The sequence below is a fragment of the Heteronotia binoei genome, chromosome 2 (genome assembly GCF_032191835.1).
Source record: "Heteronotia binoei isolate CCM8104 ecotype False Entrance Well chromosome 2, APGP_CSIRO_Hbin_v1, whole genome shotgun sequence".
Lineage (NCBI taxonomy): Eukaryota > Metazoa > Chordata > Lepidosauria > Squamata > Gekkonidae > Heteronotia > Heteronotia binoei.
Genome location: NC_083224.1, coordinates 88,648,545 through 88,672,593, shown reverse-complemented (window position 1 = coordinate 88,672,593; position 24,049 = coordinate 88,648,545). Strand labels below are relative to the sequence as shown.

The 24,049-nt window shown below is 40.7% G+C and overlaps 1 protein-coding gene across 2 annotated transcripts in view; it reads left to right on the top strand.

Moving 5' to 3' along the window:
* Positions 1-3,128: 3,128 nt before the first annotated feature.
* The window catches only part of MAPK14 (mitogen-activated protein kinase 14), a 45,657-nt gene continuing 24,736 nt past the window's right edge, over positions 3,129-24,049 (top strand). The window contains exons 1-2 of one of the 2 annotated variants that reach the window (XM_060231543.1): positions 3,129-3,652; positions 12,997-13,126. In XM_060231543.1, the coding sequence (XP_060087526.1) occupies positions 3,537-3,652; positions 12,997-13,126 (246 nt within the window). In that variant the 5' untranslated portion in view covers positions 3,129-3,536. The remainder of the gene's footprint in view (positions 3,653-12,996; positions 13,127-24,049) is intronic. The other variant, XM_060231542.1, reaches the window with a different exon arrangement.

Below are 24,049 nucleotides of genomic sequence, written 5' to 3'. Positions count from 1 at the left end.
TAAGCAGACAAAAAGCCGCGTAGACGCTGTCACACAAAAGTCAGCCACGCGTTACGGTGGATTGTGTTTTGTTATGTGCTCCTTGCATCCTTAGATGTCGCGGTTGATCGCGGCACTGAATGTATGTCTTGTTCCGCATAAGTAGCATAAGAATAGTTTTAAAATGAAATTTGGGTTGTATTGACGGCTGCTAGTGGAGCATATAGGTGTTTTTGTGGCACAACTTCATTGTATTGCGTTAGACCCTTGAAAAAATAACTTCCTATGGCTTTTTCTGTGTTTTGTTTTTGAGTTCACAGAAACTTTGTATATTTTTTCACTTGTGATTGGGTTTATAGTTGAAAGTTTATGAGTCATATTAATACATGCATCTTATTTAAAATATGTCAGTAGACACACATAGTACTGGGATACACTGCATGGATACTAACGTAACATGTACAGTTTACAGATTCTACTTACTGTTGTGGGACATGGCTTTATAGTTTGCGAAGGCCTCAAGCCTGCTTCGCCTGCTCAAGTAACAGCTTTAAGGGTTAACACAATGAGGCCTGACTGAGAAGAACCCAAGGTTAGGCAAGTCTAATGGACAGTAAAGTTGCAAATCAGATTTAATTCAAAAGGTGTTAGCTATCCCCTACAAAGGTCTTAAAGTCACTGGACCCACATACCTGCAGGACCTGCTCTTCTGAGTTCTGTTAAAACAGCTCTGCTTATCTGAACAAAGACTTCAGAAAGAGCCACCCTACAAACGTGCAAAATCAGGAGCTGCCTGTTAAGGTGTTCTCTGGGTGGCTCCTACATTGTGGAATAATCTTGAGTGAGGTGATGAGGAAGCCTGCCCCCCCCCTTTCTTGAAACATACGGTAATTATTCAGGAGGCTTTTTGTAGAAGGAACAAAGCTGCAGGCTTAACAGTTCAGTTCAAGAGGTTGCTTTAAACATAGTTTGCATGCATTGTTTGGTTCCACCCCCACTCCCTCCCCCCACACAATACCAGATCCTCTATAATTTTTTACTTTCTAGGAATCTTTGCTGTTAGATTCAAATATTAGCATGTATTATCCACTTACTGGTTGACTGATTTTTTTTAAAATCATACTTGTAATCTACCTTGTGTCCTAGTGAGAAAGGTGGACTATAAGTGAAAATAATAAATTAGTACAAAAAACTAGTTGTGTATGTGTTACCAAAATTTATGGAACCTAGGAATATAATTTAGTTCAATTATTGATTAAATGTACTGTAATAGACAATCACAATGAATATGGGATTCTTATTGTAAACAGGAGTTGTAAAAACAATTACATGTTTGGGCGAAAATGTGTTAATTTGTTACAGCAAAACAAAAATTCTTATAGAACCATAAAATATTTGTAGCATCAGCTTCCTTGAAATTAAATCAAAAGATTTTTGGCTAAATATTAGGAAGAACTTCCTGACAGAGAGGTTCCTCAGTAGAATAGGCCTCCTTGAGAGGTGGTGGGTTCTCCATTGGAGGTTTTCAGAGGCCTAGATAGTCATCTGACAGAAATGCTGATTCTGTACTTTAGGCAGATCATGAGAGGGAGTGCAGGAAGGGTGGTTTCAGTTCTTGTCACCCTTTCTTAAATGCCAGGGAAATGCTGATTGCCAATTTGGGATCAGGAAGCAATTTTAAGAACATAAGAACATAAGAGAAGCCATGTTAGATCAGGCCAATGGCCCATCCAGTCCAACATTCTGTGTCACACAGCGGCCAAATATATATATATATATATATATATATATATATATATATATATATACACACACACACACACTGTGGCTAATAGCCACTGATGGACCTCTGCTCCATATTTTTATCTAACCCCTTCTTGAAGGTGGCTATGCTTGTGGACGCCACCACCTCCTGTGGCAGTGAATTCCACATGTTAATCACCCTTTGGGTGAAGAAGTACTTCCTTTTATCCGTTTTAACCTGTCTGCTCAGCAATTTCATCGAATGCCCACGAGTTCTTGTATTGTGAGAAAGGGAGAAAAGTACTTCTTTCTCTACTTTCTCCATCCCATGCATTATCTTGTAAACTTCTATCATGTCACCCCTCAGTCGACGTTTCTCCAAGCTAAAGAGCCCTAAGCGTTTCAACCTTTCTTCATAGGGAAGGTGTTCCAGCCCTTTAATCATTTTAGTTGCCCTTTTCTGAACTTTCTCCAATGCTATAATATCCTTTTTGAGGTGCGGCGACCAGAACTGCACACAGTACTCCAAATGAGACCGCACCATCGATTTATACAGAGGCATTATGATACTGGCTGATTTGTTTTCAATTCCCTTCCTAATAATTCCCAGCATGGCGTTGGCCTTTTTTATTGCAAACGCACACTGTCTTGACATTTTCTCTAGACCAGTTTGGCCAGGGATCCTAGATAATTTTTGTTGTTGTTTTGGCCACATTCTGGGCATGGAACAGGGGTCACTGGGTGTGTGTGGGGTATTAATATTCTGCATTGTGCAAAAGGTTGGACTAGATGACCCTGGAGGTACCTTCCAACTCTATGATTCATGAGCTGGACTCCTCATTCACATACATGTAGGGTGTCGTTAGTTGGGAGATATGTATGCTTTGACATGAAGATAAATGTAAACCGTAAATTCAATACAATGAAAAGGAAGGCAGTTCTAAGGCAGACTCAGCTGCATACAAACTAGGCACAATCCACGATTGCAGCAATAAGCACCATAATCTTGCTATTTTAGCTAAACCACTGCAGCACAAGTAGTGTGAAGGGAAAGTCTTCTGAGCGTTGAAACTGCTGTCGTGTATTTCCCCCCAGTAGTGTGGAACGTGGGGGTTCACGAGATTTTGAATTTTGCACTCTTCTGCGCAGTTACAAAGAAAGGCACTTCAACGGGATTTAGCAGGCCTACAGTGCAATCCTGTGCCAAATGATTTCATTCATTTCATTGTGCTTAGATCGGAGCTACCCTGTACAGCCAAACATTCCTCGCAAGCTCCGCAGCACGGAAACAACTCTTTCCAACGTCAAACTCCACCTCCGCTGTCAATTTATCCCGTTCCAATTCTCGCGAGATACGCCTCATGCCGGCTGAGCTCATAGCATTCTAGCGCCAGGTTCCATATTGAGGCATTGCCTCGAGCGTTTCCGTGTCTCGCATCTCGCGAGAGTTGAGCGATCGATTGGTCGGGGATCTAGGAAGAGGTCGGGAGAAGTCAGACAGTGGCGAGCCGTCGTCATTGCTTATCTGCTCGGCCCCCCTTTCCCAGTATAAGCTGTGGCCTCAAAAACCCCGCGTCGTACCCGCAGACCCGTCCCGCGGGTGACCCCGTCAAGAAGCCAGAAACCGCTTTCCTTTCCCCCTCGGAGCCAGCCTGTAGTCGCTGACTTCGGAGGCCATAGGGCTCGAGCGACCCCGTCCGCAACGCCGCTCTCCGAGCAAGAAGCCCCCTTTCTCCGCGGAGGGAGGAGTCACCAGTCCCCCGCCTAAGTCTCCCCCTCCCAGCCGCGCTGGGTGGGGCGGGCTTGGGGTCGAGATGACCCAGGAGCGACCCAAGTTCTATCGGCAAGAACTGAACAAGACGGTCTGGGAGGTGCCTGAGCGGTACCAGAACCTTTCGCCGGTGGGTTCTGGGGCTTACGGCTCTGTCTGGTGAGTTGTTGGGAAAACTTCGCTCATTTGCAGACGCGGTTGTTGGCCACACTGCATGCAAGGCTCTGACACCCTCTTCCCTCCCCCCCCCCCATCCTTGCCACTGCTCGGGGTCGAGGGGTAGTAGGTCCGTGTTCCTGTTCTCAGGGCCTCTCACAGAGAAGGGATTAGTGATTGTGCTTCATTCGCTGTGGTTGGAGGTACTCAAACTGGCTTCAGAAAGCGGAAGCTTTTCTCCTTTGGAAACCCTGTCGGGTTTTGGGTGGGAGGATTTTAAGGACTCAGACTTCGGTGGCCGAGATGAAGCCTGTCCTGTTTGATTTTTTTCGCTTCGAAGCTGGTAGCCCATATGTTGGTACTGGCTTCGTACATGACATATGTTTTTTATACTGTCGGTTTTGCTGCAGTGTTCTGGCATCTTTATTCTTCCTGCAGTCGTTCTGTACTCAAATTCACTGTTCCTGCCTAAAATGCCTAACACTGTGGTCTTGGCTTTTGAGCGACTGGATAACAAGTGCTGAAAGAAAGGGTTGCTTGATGGTTCTTGTTCAGTTTCACTTGCGAATTGCTGGGTGTTTTAGGAGATTTGGTACTTTAATTTTAAGGAAGAGCTTGAGTGGCTTGATGACTTTAGGACCTTTCCAGTAAGAGCTTGTTTCCCGTATTGCTTTTGCTGTATTTTCCCTTCACATTAGCCGTATCATGTAGGATTCTTGCATGCACATAATGGAAAGGAATGGGATCGGTATTATTATAGATTACACTGTTACCCTGTACTTTCTCCAACGAACTTGGTTCCTTCTCCCCTCCGAGTTTTGTCCTCATGGCAACCTTAAAGTAAAAGAGTGGCTGGCCCATAATCACCCATTGAGCCTCATGGTTTTCTAGGGCTTTAAATCACTCTCCCTGGCCAGTCGTCTACTCATTATGCCCAGTTTTAGCAAGGAGGACCTTTTTCTATAAATGCAATGCATAGCCACTAAGAAGGGGGAAAATGTAAGTCGGATAGCAACTTGAGGGCTCAGGGAAAAAAGCTAGGGGAAAAATGTGAAACTTGAGGGAGTGCTGGAAAAAAAACCCTGAAATTTTTGTTTTTATAATAACTAAAATGCTTTTTAAGGAAAAGTTTTTGACATTCAGAATGCATTGTATGAAAAATTCTGAGGACTCTTTCCATTTTTCCACTGGAAAAATTGGTCAGTTTGGGGTAACACTGAAAAAAGCTTTTCCTTTTTTTCAGTGAAAAAAACATCTTACAAAACATTTTGCTCATTCCAAATGTACAGCATGAAAATTCTGGTGGGTTTCTAGTTTTTTCCACTTAAAAGAATGGGACATTTAGGGGAGCACTGAAGGGGGAAAAACTCTTGCACTATAGGCATATATATGTTCAAGATATTTTGTTCAAATGTAAAATCTTTTGACAATGTGCTATAATGTGTTTAATGATAATACACTAGTAAAGAGTTCAGTGTTGTAAAATTTAGCTTACTATCCAAACATGCTGGCAGTCCTACCTATTGTGATTGTATGAAGGGTTCCCTCCCCCTAAATAATACCCTTCCTTTAGTTTGGTACAAAATTTTTCCACCTTCAGTGTTTATTTTTTCCTATCCCTCATGTGGCAGAAATGAAAGATAGATGAGCTATGGTAGAATAGCAATGCAGTAGTCTATAATTATTTCTCAAGAATTGGGTATGCTTCCAGTTTCTCTTACTAAAAAATGAAGTAAGCAATATTGAACTGTGTAATTTTATATGCTGACTGAGTTATAAATAATGCATTTCATGTGGTTAGATCAGTAAACAAAGTTTTGGTTCTGTTGGCAGGTAAATGAGGCATACATAGTAAATATGTAAATAAGGCATACAATACCCTCTTGTATGAAAAGTAAAAAGGTAAATAAGGCATACAGTCCCCTCTTGAAGCATAGACAGCTTCAAGAGAGGACTGGCTAAACATATGGAGCAGAGGTCCATCAGTGGCTATTAGCCCCAGCGTATTGATGGAACTCTCTGTCTGGGGCAGTGATGCTCTGTATTCTTGGTTCTGGGGGGAGGGAAAACAATGGGAGGGCTTCGCGTTCTTGGCCCCACTAATGGACCTCCTGATGGCACCTGGTTTTTTGGCCACTGTGTGACACAGAGTGTTGGATTGGATGGGCCATTGGCCTGATCCAACATGACTTCTCTTACATTCTTATGTTCTTATTTCAAAATGTACATCTTTTATATGGAAAAACTGTATTTTTTCCATGACTTCAAAATTTCTGGAAATTTTACTTTTCTAGTGTAGAAGTTTAAAATTAGCAGGATATTCAGAGTGGCATTGGTAAACAGGAAAGAGATTTGTGCTGCACTTCCTAGAAGTGTCACAAGCACTATGTAATAAGTTTTTGTGCCATTAGTACAACCTTCTTACACACAGCAAAAATAGAAGTCTTAAGAAACCTGAACTGTATGAATGTTACCATGGCTACAGATAACTCTGCAAGAGGGAATCTAGAGGTGTGTATGATGCTACATATACATAAAGAAAATAAAACAAGTCTTTATTTTAGATAATGGAGTGCAGTATACCTGATGAGTTTTCTGCCTGAAGAACCCACTAGTACTAATCAGTAGGCAAGGTGTGTCTGTATATTAATGCACTACTATCATACTGGGTGGAGGCAGAAAATATTCTCCTCTTTCTTGATAATCTCTCAGTCTTTCCAGGTACTGCAAATCACCTGTTGAAACTACACAGCTATTGCTGAATCACCCAGATGACACTGCCTCAGCAAGTGCATACATTGTGGGGGAAATGCAGTTTCCCAGCATTCAGAAAGTATCTCAGCTTGCTGATAAGTTGGTATTTTACAATATGTTGCATATTGACTGTTGCAAACGGCATCAGCTGGATGTTCATATATGTTTTAAACAGGATTTGGGATTGATGGCTAAACTGAATTGAATTAGTCTTAACTCAAACTAACATACTGTCCAGGGTGCTTGTTACTCAAGTAATACTGATTCAAGTAATTCTGAAAGATACTGTTCTTTATGGGTGAAAAATATGGCCTGGTCATTACAAATTCAAGATAAATGGCAGGCTTTGGCAACAGAATTCTTAGATTTTCCTTAGCATTTTAAGGATTATGTTTGTCAAAACCCTTGTAAAAATTCTGAAAGATATGCATGAACATATAAACAATGTTTGCCTGCTTGGTTTAAGAACCAAAGGATCAGATTTAACACTTCTGTCATTCCATAGCTACATAGATCAATTTTTAATAAATGTCACATTAATCTGATTTACTGTTAAAATAGCCTTGTGTTTTGTACATTTTCCCTTAAAATGATACTGTTGTCTTATTTCTTGGTTCTGGAACTCATGAGGCAATAAAAATACTTGCATGTGTTTTCTTTTTATGTTACATAACAGTAGCATGTAGCATGTTCTCATAGTAGCTAGCTACTTTGAGTCTTTTTATAAGAGGAAAGGTAGGGTAGAAGTATGTTTAAAACTTCTGACTTACTATAGACCCTAGGGGCTTTGAAACCTGAACTCAGTGATATATGTCCCTGGTTCTCAAGCTGACAGCTATAGTTAATCTGCTGTGCTATTGTCACTGTTGGAGTACATTGTCAGAAGCAAAGTTGTCTAGTTTTCTGTTCTTTTTAAAGACTGTTCTTTGCCTTTTTCTTAATTAATGCTTAGGAGTAGGGCAGAATTAGTCCAACTTGCTTATTCAGTAGTCTGGTGGGTCTCATATCCTTCTTTGCTAAGCATTGCTGTTGGTCCATTTAGTTGTTTTTGTGATAGCTTTGCAGGATGGTCAGTGGTGGCCTTCCCACTCTGTCTTCCAATCGAGCCAAGAAGAATAAAGTTTTGTACTCTTTATGAAAATAAGAATATATATGCTTACATTACTTAAGGTAATCCTATCTCTGTGAGTCACAGGCAGGAAGGAAGGCACTGACTGGAACTGCAGTTACCTTTCATATGCCTCCCCACACACATGTGCTAGAAGTTATGCTAGCATGGTGGGTTCAAATCACCAACAGAAAAGACTGACTTTTTTGTTTGTATGTGAACAAATTTCTTTGAAGACTGTCCTTTCTGATGTTTGATTTGTGATTTGTTAGAACCCATTTATATTTACTATATAACTTTTCAAATTGCAACAAACCTTTTTGCAACTAAAGTACCCACCTGATGAAGTCAGGAAACAGATTAACAGAGCCAGAATGATACCCAGAGAGAACCTGTTACAAGACAGAATCAAAAAAGACAATAACAGAACACCACTAGTGGTCACACACAACTCTCAACTGTAAACAGTTCAACATATCACCAGTAACTTACAACCTCTGTTGGATAGTGATACCTGGGGGGTAAACCTTTTCTTGCACACAGCCCCCTCATCTCAAACAACTCCTCACTCACAACAATACATCTCATCAGAACATGGACACCGGTACCAGAGCTTGCAATAAACCCAAGTGCCAGTTTTGCTGCCACATACACTCAGACAACATAATCAGTGGACCTAGCAGCATTAACTACACCACCTCAGGCTCATTCACTTGTTCATCTTCCAACATTATATACGCCATTAAATGCCAACAATGCCCTTCAGTTCTCTACATAGGGCAAACAGAACAAACCTTCCGCCAAAGGAGAAATGGAAACAAATCTGACATCAGGAATTACAGAACTGAGAAACCTGTGACAGAACACTTTAACCTTCCAGAGCATTCAGTGGGTGACCTCAGAATAGCTGTTTTACTGGAAAGGAACTTCAAGAACAGAATGGAGAGGGAAATTGCTAAATTACAAATTATTATGAAACTTGGAACAAACACCTCCCCAGGACTGAACAGGGATATTGGTTTTTTTTAAATCTCATTACATATGCTAAACCCACTCTCACTGAGTATAGTTATACATCCACAGTATTCCAATGTATTTCTCCTTTAGAATAGTGTATCAGTATAATTTTTTGTATTGACATACTCAAAATAGGAATATTGGCCATTTATCTCATTACATATACTTAACTCATTTTCACTATATTTTATTGTCTTTTTTTCTAATGGCAAACTAGAATGATGTTTACATGTTAAAAAGTAAATTAGGTGAACAAGAACATCACTATCCAATGCATTTCTCTTTTAGCTGTATTGACATACTCAAATAGGGATATTGGCTGTTTATTTCATTACATATACTAAACCCATCTCCCACTATATTTTAATATATTTTTCTTCTAATGACAAACCATATGCATGTTACATGTTAAAAGGTAAATTAGTTGGATGGGGAAAACTTCTGAGAAAGAAATGCCCTCAATTTGGCCCAGGTTTGCTTATAACAATAGAGTGTTTAACAGACGTTCTCACATTTGACATGTTACTGTTTTAATTGGTTTCTCATGCTCATGTTACTCAGATCAAAAGTTTGCTCAGTTTGTTAATTTTACTATTCTGTCATTGGATCTTAAATTTTGCATTCTAAACCACTGCCTACCAGCTATATGTAGCTCTGCTCACTGTACCTGATTCCTCGTCTGATGAAGTGTGCTTAGAGCACCCAAAAGCTTACATTCTGAATAAAACTTTGTTGGTCTTAAAGGTGCAACTTGACTCCTACTTCGTTCTTCAGAATGTGTTACTATATAACTTTTCAAATTGCACGCATAACAGAATGTATTCAAAGCATAATTTTCACTGTTTTGCTCTCTGTGTACCTACGAGAACACTGATCATTACTTGTAGACAAGATTTTCAATGTAGATTTTTTTTCTAGGAAATGTGAATACATAAAATACATAAATTGGTAAGTATTCATATCTCATGGTGAAGGGGACAAATTCCAGAGCTCAACTAGAATGCACAAAATAGGAGCACTAGGACAACCAGGTTATATGGGACTTTGCCCTGTGATCTTGCTACAACATAGAATTATTCCATATGGAGATAATAGCTAGATCCCAACACCTATAATAACTTGTCAGTTCCTGACCTCCGGAAGTATGCTCATAATATAGTATTCTGTCCATTGTGTCATATCTATAATGGCTGAATGAACACAAAGGTGTGTGATTTGTTTCTTATATAAGAAACATTCCAGTCTCACCATCATCAATTAAATCTTTGAATTGCCCAATCCCTGCTACTTCAGGGCTCTGGGCGTTATACAATGTTTGATAAAAACATCAAAGACCATAGGATAAAATACATAAACAATAGTAATTCAACGAATATAAAAAGATCAGATGGCAGATTTCACTATTACTTCCCATTCCAGATTGCTGGCCATCTTGTAGATAGGGGGGAAGAGGAACACAGCAAGTCTGGAGAGCAAAAAGAGAGTGCCAGCCAGAATGGAAACCATTGCTGTCCTCAACCAAAAGCCTGGTGGAACATCTGTGCCTTACAGCCCCTGCGGAATTGCATAAGATCCCACAGGGCCCTGATGATGTTCAACAGAGAGTTCCATCAGGTTGGGGCTAGGATCAAAAAATGCCTTGGTCCTGGTGAAGGACAGCTGGATATCTTTGGGGCCAGGGATCACCAGTAGATTGCTATCTGAGGAATGTAACACTCTCCCAAGGACATACCAGAGGAGATAGTCCTGCAGATATGCCAGTCCCTGACCACTTAAGGCTTTAAAGGTCAACACCAAAACCTTGAACATCATTTGGTACTCCACTAGGAGCCAGTGCATCTGGTACAGCACAGGTTGTATATATGCCATCCATGACATTCCTGTCAAGACTTGCACCACCACATTCTAGTTCAGCTGAAGCTTTTGGGGCAGGCTGGCATAAAGCAAGTTACAATAGTCTACCCTGGAAAATCAGGGCATGACAGGAAAGGGACCAATTGCCAAGCCTTGCTCAGGTGAAGAAACATCAGCCTGGCAATATGTATGACTTGAGCCTCCGTATTCAAGGATGCATCCAAGATCACTTCCAAACTCTTGAACTGTGCTGGTGTCAATGACACCCTGTCAAGAGGAGGAAGTCTTATGTCCCAGTCTCAAAGCCCCCCTCCCCCTGCCACCACAGAACCTCCTTCTTAGTTGGGTTCAGTCTCAACCTGCTCTTTTTAACCACCCCACCACAGCCTTCAGACACATGATCAAATTTTGCAGGGTGGCATCTGGGGGGCTGTCCAATAACAGATACAGCTGGTGCCATCAGCATACTAGTGATTTAGGAGGCACATGGACGGTCTAACAGCACCCTGTCAACATCAGCAGAGGAAGGCAGGTTAAAGGTGTCTTGCATATCTTTTGTCACATTATAAAGAAGTACAACCTTACAATATTACAAAGAAAAGTCCGTCCCAATGAACACCCGGATATAGGCTCATTTCATCGAAATCTTCCTCAGGAGTATTCCTATATATTTCAAAGTTATCAGCCTCTTGTTCAATTCAATGTGTATATTGGGAATAAGCTAGTCGTTAACTTCTTCCCTAAGCAAATGCAAAAGTCATCTGGATTTGGCTGGCAAAATGTTGGTCTTGAAGGTGCTCTGAATTCACACTTTGTTCTGCTGCTTCAGACCAACACAACTACCCATCTGAATTGTAGTTCATTCAAATTACGAAACTGTCAGTCAGCAAACCATGTTAGCTTAAAAGCAGCTCAGATTCTTTCCAACTGAAGTGTTAGGCCTTTATCAAATGTAGTAAGTCTGCTGTTCCTAGCTTTGTGCTGCTCACACTTCTTGGTGATCATAACATGCTTAGTCTGGCTGTATTAAATGGTATGGTGCTCATTTGAGTAGTTCCTATCATGACTTAATTTATTTACAATAATTTTGAATATTTAGTTTTTTCCTGTAATGGTTTGTCTAACAGAACTTGATTGAGATGTGCCAGAGAGAGAAAGCAGAAGTGGAATGGTGTTTTCAGCTAAATCTATTTTTCTGGTTCTTGCGACACAGAAAGCACTTAAAGCAGGGGTGGCCAATAATAGCTCTCCAGATGTTTTTTGCCTACAACTCCCAACAGCCCCAGCTAGCATGGCCAATGGCTGAGGCTGATGGGAGTTGTAGGCAAAAAACATCTGGAGAGCTACCATTGGCCACCCCTGACTTAAAGTATTACAAGGCAGGATGCAGAGAAGGGCCCATCTGTAGATTAAAATAAAACACTTTATTAATAACTTTTAGGAAAGAAACTTTCATAGAAGCAAATACAGATGTCTGGTAACTTCACTTTTATATTTTGGGTGCCAGAAGCAGTTCTAACTGAAAGTAAATCCATAATCTACAGAGTAATTTTTGTATAAAAATGAGCTTTTTCTCCTTATACCTCGCTGATACTTGCTTTGATCTAGCATGGAAAGATTGACACATTCATAGACTTAATGGAGGAGGTTCAATGCAGGACAAAAGGGGTTTACTCAGTGATTTCTTAATTGCAGCTACCTTGGCTTAATTCCCCGAAGGTCCGTAGAATGGTAAAATTGGCTATGCTGAATTACAGGCAGCTTCTGGTCTACTTACTCTTACTCTTTTGAAAGGGATCTGTTCTTTTACATACTGAGAAACCGAACACTTTAAATTTTAAGAACAATCCCTAAACTGCTCTGGGTTATAATGATTAGTGCTCATTAGAGCAGTACTCAACAATGGCAATGACACCAGCATGCACCGTTGCAACCTTATTGGTTGTGCTTTGGGGAGAGTGGGGTAGTTCTGACTTTACAGCATACAGCTTGAAGTGTAACAGATCTGCAAAGCCAGTTGAATTGGAGAGCATGACAAGTGATAGAAAACTAACATATATATATTTTGAACAGTGACAGCTCCATTGTATCTTTTCTAAGTTTCTGAAAAGCTATCATAGCAAATTACTGAGTTCTAGAAATGTGGATGGTATTTGAATAATTTCTACAAATGATTTGTGCACATGCAACATATTTCTGCAACCTCCTTTGTGCAGTAAGAACAAGCTTCTGAAATGTCACAAAAGGCAGTTTTAGAGGTTGAAATACTTAAAGCGGCAGGAAGTCATTGCTCTATGTCTTGTTCTTTCACTGATTGCACAATTTACCATTCTTCCTTTTAAAATGTATTCTTAATTTCCAAATGCACAGCTATCTTTAAGACAGTCACGATTTTGCATGTAATTTTTCTGAACACTGGTATGACGTTTTGCATTCTTGTTTCCAAAGTGCTCTGGAACAAATCTTAAGTTTGTGGTCTGCTTTTTCTTGAACAGTTTAAAACCTGTCAGTGGGCATGAGATAATCTGTTATACATTTTCACTGATAACGGAAAAATTGTAGATTGGTATATATATGCATTCTTAATGCTTATTTTGAAACTGTTGTTTTGTAGCTCTGCCTTTGATACTAAAACTGCCCAGCGAGTGGCTGTGAAGAAATTGTCCAGACCATTTCAGTCCATCATACACGCCAAAAGGACCTACCGTGAATTGCGTCTGCTTAAACATATGAAACATGAAAATGTAAGTTGGGGGGAAGGGGAGAGATAGAAGTGAAATGCTATTTTGAATACTTTGTTGGAAGCAAAGCTATGGCCAATGGCAGAGTTACTCTTGGTACAGGTACAACAATTATCTTGGTGAAGAGCAAAAGATATTTTGTGCTTGAGAAGAGTTGAAAAGAGAATGAATTCCTGCTCTCTTTATTTATAGTTGATGGCTGAGGAAAATTTACTTCTGCACAGCCCCAAGAATAATATTTTGAATATATCTGGATTGGTTCTGATTGTCTTTAAAGTGTTTCACAAGGGTTTTTCTTTGGGGGCTGAGATTATGTTATGTTTATGAGTGTCCTGTGCAATTCAAATTTTATGTTACACTTTCTTTAACCAATTTATGTTTTTAGTGTTAGCTTAATATTGGATTGTTTCCTCTAAGTTTTTTTTGTAGCTGTGAGCATTTTGGGAGGAAATGCTGTATACATCTTCTGAGTTTGTTCAGAATTATTTTATGGATTGTATCATAGTGATTAAGTGAGCAGACTCAGGAAATATTGCCTCAGCTCTCAGCTGTGGAAACAGTTGCAAATGATCTCATAGTTCCCAAGTGTTTCTGGAGTGGTAAAGATGTAAAAAAAAATCCCCCCCTCATTTATGCTGCTCTGGAGAAGATTTTAGGGTTAGAACCTCAACTGTATACCTTCCTTCACAGATGATGATGATTCATTAAACTTATGGATCACCCAGTCCCTGCTACTGCAGGGCTCTGGCAATGTACAATAACAATAAAATCATCAAACAAAAGATAAAAGTTAATGTATGTATGTGCCTTGACCACAACACTTGAAATCTGTACAATTAGGTCACTCTAACCCAGAAAATTCTTCAGCTATCAAATAAGTGTAACTTTTATAATGCTTTCATTGTAAGATTAGGCAGCAGTTTTTATCCTGGCCAGTTTGGGAGGAATTCTGGAAATTTTTGCCATCTATTGGGCATGGAGCAGGGGTCACTACAGGTGTGTGGGGGGGAAGGTATTTGTGAATTCGCTGCATTTGTGCAGGAGGTTGGAGTAGGTGACCCTGGAGGTCCTTTTCAGCTCTGTGATTCTATGAAATAGAATTTTGGTGCAATGTGTTTGTCTTTGATATTCCTTCAGTCACATAGCAATCACCAGAGGAATAAAAAGATTTGATGGATTATGCAAACTGTGGCTATGTGAAGGAAACTGTGCTAGGACTGTCAGTTGTTTGAATCATAATATCTGAAACTTCTATGCCAGTGTATTGTTTCAGATCTTGTTTCTTAATGGTACATTCTCCATCAGAGCATTACCAGGCATAATTATTCTGCCTACAACCTGGCAGTGCTTGAGTGAAGAAAAGATTTCTAAATGGAATGGTTGATTTTGGCAAAATATTTGAATGGTAGAACTCTCAAGGAAAGGTTCTGGCACATGCGTCTAGATGTTTTGTATTACCTTTATGTCAAGTCTGCTGTAATGTCTGAGTAGTTTAGTGCTAAACTTTGGTTCAGGAAAAGGATCCTGGGTAAAACCACTCTGTATTCAGATGCTGCTAGCTCAAGCTCTCCTTCCCCCCCTCCCTTCCTTTGTTATGTAGCAATGCTTGGAACTGAGAATATGGGAACAAGATTGTGGTGCCTTCTCAGAGATAGCCGGTGCTAAGAAAGCACCCAAGGCCAGCCGGTGCTTGAGAACGATAAAACAACAACAGTGTGTGAATGTGCCCTGCATAGAGTGCCCCCTCCCTCAGGAATCCCTTTGATGTATACCTTAAATGTTTGCTCTTTGTGCATGCTCGCCAGTCTCTCAATCTGTTTCTACAGTCTTGCAACATGTTACAATAAACTAGAAACTTTTTTATCAAGAAGGTCTCGTTATTGAAACATCAGACTTGACACTTTAGGCCAGGGGTGGGGACCCTTCCACAGTGTAAGCTTGTACATTACCATTCATATGTTTGTATTAAGGTACTTACTGTTAATACATTGAAGAAACTGGGCTATAGTTTACAAAAATGCAAAAAAGGGGGGGGGGATAATAGTCCAAGATGGCAGAAAACCAAGATTAAGATTGCAATCCTAAAAACACTTTCCAGGAGTGAGCCCGATTGAATAAAATGGGATTTATTTCTGAGTAGATTTGTTTAGGCTTGTTCTCTAAGTTTCTTTACTCCTTTAAGAAACGTTAATAAACATGTTTTTATGCACTCTTGGGTTTTCCCCCTTTTCACATAGCAGGAGCCTAGGAGGGCCTTCTACTGGCTGCCACCTCTCTGGTAGGGGTCTGCATGGGAGGGCCCAGCGCACCCAACCACCCTTTTCTTCCTTATTAATAAATACCTCTTAACTGTGACCAAGGAGACGTGAGAACCCAGGCAGTGTAACACCAAAAAATGTTTATTATTTGTGCTCTAAAACAATAAGTGGGTGATAAAGATTTAGTGCTGTAGTAAATCTGAAAACAGTAAAGGTTTGTGCAAATAAACAAAAGCCCTGATGCCTTTAGCTATACAGTCCCTACTTTAATACCAAACTCACCACTTTCCTTGGGTGAGGGATTTTCCTACTGCCTGTTCCAGAGAGCAATCTTTCTCTGTCTGCAACCTCTCTAGACAGAGAACCTTTCTATATACAGCATCTTCAGAAAAGAACACATCCCATCTTTGCTTGGCCTCTTTATGCTCTTCTTCCAGGTCCCACCCCTCTCTGGACTAGTTTCCCTCCAAAACCTTGCCACCCAATCAGAGGGACAGAGGGGATCCTGGGAAACGTAGGCTTTCAGTAGTAACTTCAAGGCAGGCTTCTGTGGAACCTATAGGCCTCACTAGGCCCAATATCATGACACCCCTTTATTGACTTTGTATTATCACTGTCTTCTGTGTACAGTGAAATGGTTACTCCATAGCTATTGATCTTTTGATCAGGATAGAAAATTCTTTTTTTGTATTTATAATTTTTTATTGATTTTACCTACAAAGAAAAGAAGCATGAGCATAGATACAGTATAGAGGAGGAAGGGTAGATACAAAATGGGAAAGACGGAAACAAAGAAAAATACAAATATATCAATTACAGTTCTACCTCCAGATAAAATACCCAATACTTTTTACTCGCAAGTATAAAATTCTCCCCATATATTTTACCATCTTTATCTTTTGTTATATCTTTTTTACTAAACTATTACTTAAAATATAAGTCTAAACAATTCTTCAACACATAAAAGTATAAAAAATCAGAGCAGTCTCAACAGAAAGCTGGCTGGCTAAACTAAACCGTATTGGAAGCACAGACTAACTTGTTAATTTAGCAATATCAACGTTAGAGTAAACATGTGAAATATCGTAAAGGCACAAACAGACCTGTTAATTTAATAATATCATCCTAAGATAAACATATGGAGCAGATACCCTTATCCTTAACAGGCTAAGAATAAAATATGATAATTTATCTGTCTGAGTATGAACAATTTCTCCAAACAAACATACTAAGAGTAGATCTGTCAGATAAAAAAATACATGTGTTGTCTGCCCTCTTAACCATTGATCCAAATTAACTGTATATTTATCTAACATTTTAACAAAACTTTTCCATCCTTAAGATCTCCCTTGACCTTTTAAGATCACATATCAGTTCTTATTAATAATTCCATATTTAATTACCAACAGAGGAAACCACCACTCAGGAACCCTTCTTTCCAGGAAAGTTTTTACATCTTGATTTTAACTATTTAACTCAGCCATATTAAAAATACAAATTCACTTATTAGTTCGACAATATCAACATTACAGTAAACATAAGAAACAAATATCTTTATCTATTAAATGCAAACCAAATTGAAAGGTAATTACCGTATTTTTCGGACTATAACACGCACTTTCCCCCCAAAAAAAGTGGGGAGGAAAGTGTGTGCGTCTTATGGTCCGAAGGTACGTACCTTCGGGGGGGCGATCTGCTGCCTCTTCCTCCGATCCGGCACTTCCCCCGCGCCTGCCTGACTGGCTCCATCTTCTTCAGGCAAGCGCTGGGATCGCTCCACGTGGCCCCAGCGCTTCACAAGCGCTGGCTGCGGAGGGGGCAGCGTGCTTCCTCCTTGCCTGTGTGCCTGGCTTCAGCTGTGATGTTTAAAGCAAGCGCTGGGATCAGAGGGGGGGAGGGAGCAATCCCTGCGCTTGCTTTAAACATCACAGCTGAAGGCAGGCACACAGGCAAGGAGAAAGCACGCTGCCCTCTCCACAGCCGGCACTCGCAAAGCGCTGGGTTTGCGGAGGGGGCGGGTACTTCCTACTTGCCTGTGTGCCTGCCTTCAGCTGTGATGTTTAAAGCAAGCTCTGGGATCGCTCTCTCCCCCCTCCGATCCCAGCGCTTGCTTTAAACATCACAGCTGAAGGCAGGCACACAGGCAAGGAGGAAGCACGCTGCCCCCTCCGCAGCTAGCGCTTGTGAAGCGCTGGAGCCACGTGGAGCGATCCCAGCGCTTGCCTGAAGAAGATGGAGCCAGGCAGGCAGGCGCGGGGGAAGCGCCAGATCGGAGGAAGAGGCAGCGGATCGCCCCCCAGGAGGAAAGTGCGTCCTATCCTCCGGAGCGCCTTATGGTGCGAAAAATACGGTATGTTATCTACCTACTTAAGTATATAGCCCAGAAATCCCACCTAGCCTTTTAAAATCATATATAAGTTCTTACTGTGAGTTCCATATCCAACTACCCGTAAAGTTGCAAATTAATTACGTTATCTGTCTTCTTAAAATTTAAAAAAAATTCATTCCTTTAATTTTTATATCCATATTACTCCAAAAAAACCCAACTTAATATAACCCAGACATCACACTTTGCCTCTTAAAATCGCATGTCAGTTCTTATTGAGAGTTCCATATCCAACTATCCACAAAGAGAGAGAGAGTTCAAAGATCCTTCTTCCTGAAAGATTTCCACATCTTGATTTGTTGGCTGAGACGCACCTTCTCTCTTCTCAATGCGGCCACCCCTCTCAGTAACGGGGAGAAGAATTCTATGCCATTTGTTCCTCTCAGCAGAATGTTATCATTTTAGTTGCAGTCAGACGATAGGGACAAATCTCTCTAAAATATATCTCATTTATGTTCAGACCATATTGCAGCCAAATAATAGTCTCTTTAACATATATCCAATTATAATCTGGGTCGATTTAAGTATTTGTATTCAGTCCAATTTAAATTGTTGCCGATACTGAAGATCGCTCTTTAACTTTTCGAGGCCATTCACAGGAAAAGTGGGCGTATAGTCGATCTCTTTCCCTTCCTTGAGCTGCCCACTTGTTGTTATGTAAAACGATCCACTAGCCAGTGGTATTGAAAGCACACTTACTTGCCAAGTAGAATTGCCATGCATGGGGTAGAGAAGCAATACATCAAAAACTTATTGAAAGTGAAAGAAAGCAATCGGGCGTTCACCTTTTTCTGCTGCAGTCAGCTATCGTGGCGACGGAGCCTCGGGACATGCAAGAAGGACAGGAGCAGCTGCTGCCATGCCCCTAACTTCCCACAAAAGTCCCATGCCAGAGGAAAACCCCTCTAGGGTCTTCCTATGGGGGTGCCACATCTGTGGCGCCCCTCCAGCCACCTGATTCAAAGGTGCTGCAGGAGGACGATCTGCGGACACCCCTGAGCTCAAGGCAACGTAACCCGGAAGACAAACCAGGATAGAAAATTCTAAGGTTCTTAACAACTTATAACAAAAACAAATCCTGAAAGATGTTCATAATGTAATTTTATAGTCAGGCCTGGATGGATTTTCTTAGCTATCTTTCTGTGTTTTTTCCACAAAATTGCTTACTTTAGCCAAGGAGAGTCCTAAATTCAGAATATCTTGAGTTGAGGCAAAAAGAAAGGTGGGAAGAAGTGACCAGGACAGATGGGGGAAGGTTAGGAATCACGGAAAAGGGCAAAAACCCGTGTCGATTAGAAGCCCTGCCTAATACCACTGCACATACAGCCATTTTAGTTCTTGAGTCTTTGGATTTTGTCTCTTTGCTTTACTGAAATCATAAGGGCATTCATCGTAGATGGATACTCTCATATTTTTCCAAACTGCATTTTTTTCTCTGCATGAAAGTTTTTCTATATTTAAGAGGAAAGGCCATTTTATTAGTTGTTGTTTTTTTAAGTCTGGAAATAGACATGTTTGTGTCCAACACTTGTTTTTTGCTGATGGAAGAACACATCCACTTGTGGAAGGGAGGGAGTTTGGTTGCAGGGCCTTGCTTCATGCCCAGCACTATTCCTGGGGGTTTCCTCTGAACCTTGAGAAAGCATTTCAGGGACAAGATAGGTTGCAGCAGGAGCAGGGAGGTCAGAAAGACCAATCTTCCAGCTGGAACTCTGCTAAGTTTTTTAGATACGCTCTTAATGCAGTCCACTTAACATTCACTAGAATGTACCACTGGGAGTGCTAGACAAATGCCAAAAAAGATCATTGTCACTGATGCTGATGAGGCCGAACTAGAATTTACTTGTAAGCATATGTAAAAGTAGCCTGATGTTTTATGTTAAAAAAAATGGAAGAGTCATTTCTTTAACGGGGGTGACTAGGATTAGAGCTAGGGAGTGCTTACCCTACCCTGATTCACATTGCTCACCCCCTGGGAGACTTATCCTTCTCTTTATGTGTTTGCAAAGATGGTGTCAGAACTATAATTGGAATAGATTTGAGGTAGTGTGTATGGTTCAGTAAAGAAATCTTATGATTAATTACCAGAAATCTGTTATTTGTTGTATGAGGTTCTATTACATTTGCATCAGCTTTAGTCAGAGACATAGGGGGTGTTCACACACACTAAATAACATGCTTTGCAACTGGATTTTCGCTGTGTAGCAAAATCCACTTGCAACAGTCACCATGTGATAGCACCCATAAATATGCAATTCTGCTAATTTTTGACTACAGAACTTGTTTGGGAACAGTAGACAGCTGTTTGCATAGGGATAGTTATTGATAACTTCTGCTTGCTCATGGAGGGATTTGTGAATTTTCTTGAGCTGCTGTACATACTGATCCCAAGCACCCTCCATACCCTCAGGAGCTTGCCAGTGACCTAAGGGACAGCAGAGGGTGAAAGAAGGATCAGTTTTACCAGCGGAACTCTGAGTACAGTTTTTTGTACTCAGCCCAGTTTGGTTAAACATCTGTGTTTTAATGAGCATGTTAAAAGGGAGGGTATTTCTGGAGGTGCCTGGTTATATGAAAAGTCTACCTTTTGGAGCATAGCCAGACCATCATGCACTCACCCACTCTGATCCTACTAACTTGGCTGCATGTGCATGTGTTGGGTTTATACATAACAGTGATTCCCTACAGTAAAGGTCCTTTATTTCTGCTGGGAAAAATGTTTTTTTCTATTTATAAAGTCACTTAAAAGGTACAATATCTCTCATTTCTTTAACCAGATAGAAAGTCTCTTCCTGTTTTGGGCTACTGTAATAGCCAATGTGTTCCCCTGAAGACAACATCAGTAATGGTTTACTAATATACTTTGTTATAGGTGAGGGGTGGCCAAACTGTGGCTCGGGAGCCACATGTGGCTCTTTTACACATATTGTGTGGCTCTCAAAGCCCCCCCCCCTTCCACTCCGTCAGCCAGCTTGGAGAAGGCATTTGTCTCTTTAAATAATTTCACCAAGCCAGCTTGGAGGAGGCATTTAAAGTTAAAATTGCTCTCTTTCCACCTCTCCTTTCCTCCCCCTCCCCCATCTTTTTGCTTTCTTTCAATTTTTCCTTCCTCCCTTCCCTCCTTGTGGCTTTCAAACATCTGATGATCATGTCTTGCAGCTCTCAAACATCTGACATTTATTCTATGTGGCTCTTGCGTTAAGCAAGTTTGGCCACCCATGAACTTCAGTAGTGTTACTAAGAGTAACAATGGGAAGCCAAGCAAAGAGACAGTGCTGCATGTAAGCTAGTAAATTGTCCTAGCAATTAGTAACTAGATTACCAGTCACACATTAATATACCTTTTCCCTATAGAGTAATGGTCCTTAAATACCAATTAAATTTAAGGTGGTTTGTTCAGTAGCAGACAGTGTGATGGCTCGCTGGCAGGAACTGCAAGTTCTCACTGCGGAGAAGTTCAGTGGAAAGAAAAAAGTACATCCATTCCAGTAACTGTTAGAAGTCAGCAGTAGATACAGGGTTGGTTCAGTGTAAGCATGCAGTCATGCAGTGGCTCTGGGTCAGAAGGTAAAGGAGCTGGGCACACAGGTTGTGTTCTCTTCAGTGCTTCCTGTTGAAGGCCGTGGCTTAGGATGAGAAAGAAGAATACTTCACATAAACGACCGGCTATGTCAATGGTGTCATCAGGAAAGATTCGGATTTCTGGACCATAGTTTACGCTTTCGAGATGGTGGTCTTCTATTGGGAGGTGGTTTGCACCTTACAGCGGTAGGAAAAATGGTGTTTGGTAACAGCCGTGCTAACCTAATAAGGAGGGCTTTAAAGTAAATTGTATGGGGGAGCGAGACAATAATTCATAGCCTCATATGATGCCAGAAACTGGGGATAAGAACATTAAAGATTTGCAGAGAGTGGTGTATACGCTAGGTAATGTGAACTTGGAGGTTTGTACGGAAACGAAACCCTCGGAATGCATAAAATGTGGATTCCGATATCTCTACACTAATGAACAGAGTATGGGAAACAATCAGGAGGAAATGGAAGTCCTAATACAGGAAGGGGACTATGACATAATAGGCCTTACTGAAATTTGGTGGGATGATACTCACAACTGGAATATTAGGATTCAGGGGTACAACTTATTTAAAAGGGACAGGCAAATGAGAAAGGGCAGAAGCGTAGCAGTATATGTGAAGGAGGCATATACTTGTGAGGAAATATGTGAATCTGAGCATGGCAGCTCAGTTGAGAGTCTCTGGGTAAAAATAAAAGGAGTAAGAAATAACAGTGATATTATTGTGGTGTTATAGACCACCAAGCCAGGCACAGGACTTGGATGAGATACTCCTACAACAGATTGCAAAGTTCTCCAAGAGAAGGAAGACAGCAATCATGGGAGATTTCAATTACGCAGACATCTGTTGGAAGTCCAACTGTGCTAAAAATGAAAAGTCAAATAGATTCCTGACTTGTCTTGCTGACAACTTCCTTTTCCAGAAAGTGAAGAAGGAAACAAGGGGATCTGCTATCTTGGATTTGATTCTCACCACGGAAGAATTGATTGAAGAAGTGGAAATAGTGGGCACCCTGGACAGTAGTGACCATTTGATTTTGGAATTTACAGTCTTAGGGAAGGGAAAAGCTATATGTAATCAGATTTATAGGTTGGACTTAAGAAAAGCAAACTTTGATAAACTTAGAACTATGCTGGGTAAAATCCCATGGTCAGAAATACTTAGGAAGAAGGGGGTTCGGGAGGGGTGGGAGTTTCTTAAAAGCGAAATACTAAAAGTGCAATAACAGACGATTCCTATGAGAAGAAAAAATGGAAAAAACCTAAAGAAGCCAAGTTGGCTCCATAAACAGCTCTCTAAAGACTTGAGAAATAAAAAAGACTCCTTTAGGAATTGGAAGTAGGGCCTTATAACCAAGGATGAATATAAACAAGTCACCAGTGCTTGTAGAGAAAAAGTTAGGAAAACTAAAGCTCAGTATGAGCTTAGGCTGGCCAAAGATGCTAAAAACAACAAAAAAGGGTTCTTTTCTTATGTTCAGAGTAAGAAAAAGAGCAAGGACATGGTAGGCCCATTGCAAGGGCAGGAAAGTGAAATTGTAACAGGTAATGAAGAGAGGGTGGAACTGCTCAATTGAGGAACTACCTTCCTCAGTCTTCTCTTCTGAGGGAAACAGTGCTCAACATGGCAAAAACAGAACATATAAGGAGGGTATGAAGTTCCAACCTAGGATCAGCATAGAGGTAGTACATAACGTTTCATTCTTTAAATGAAACTAAGTCCTCAGGACCAGATGAATTGCATCCAAGGGTTCTAAAAGAGCTTGCAGATGTAATTTCTGAGCCTCTGGCTATTATTATTGAGAATTCTTGGAGAACAGGAGAGGTACCGGAAGATTGGAGGCAGGCAAATGTTGTCCCCGTGTTCAAGAAGGGGAAAAAAGAGGATCCGGCTAACTACCGACCTGTCAGCTTGATGTCTATACCTGGAAAAGTTTTAGAACAAATCATCAGTCGCTCCTGGAACATTTAGAAAGAATGGAAGTGATTACTAAGAGCCAGCATGGGTTCTCAAGAACAAGTCATATTAGACTAACTTGATCTGTTTGGTTTTTTTTTTTTTTTTTTAGAAAGTGATTACCTTGCTGGATCAGGTGAAAGCTATAGACATAGTTTATCTTGATTTCAGTAAGGCTTTTGATAAGTTTCCACATACTGTCCTTGTTGACAAGTTCGTAACACGTGGTTTGGATCCTGTTACTGTTAGGTGGATCTGTAACTGGTTGACAGATCGCACCCAAAGAGTGCTTGTAAATGGTTCCTCGTCCTCTTGGAGAGGAGTGACAAGTGGAGTGCCTCAAGGATTTGTCCTTGGACCTGTTTTGTTCAACATCTTTTCCAGTGATTTGGATGGAGGAATAGAGGGAATGCTTATTAAATTTACAGATGATACTAAATTGGGAGGGGTTGCAAACACAGAAGAAGACAGAAACAGGATACAGGATGACCTTGACAGACTGGAAAACTGGGCTAAATTCAATAAATTGAATTTTAACAGGAATAAATGTAAAGTTCTGCATTTAGGTAGGAAAAATCCAATGCATGGTTATAGGGTGGGGGAGACTTGTCTTAGCAGTAGTATGTGCGAAAAAGATCTAGGGGTCTTAGTGGATCATACGCTGAACATGAGACAACAGTGTGATATGGTGGCTAAAAAGGCAAATGCAATTTTGGGCTATATCAACAGAAGTATAGTGTCCAGATCACGT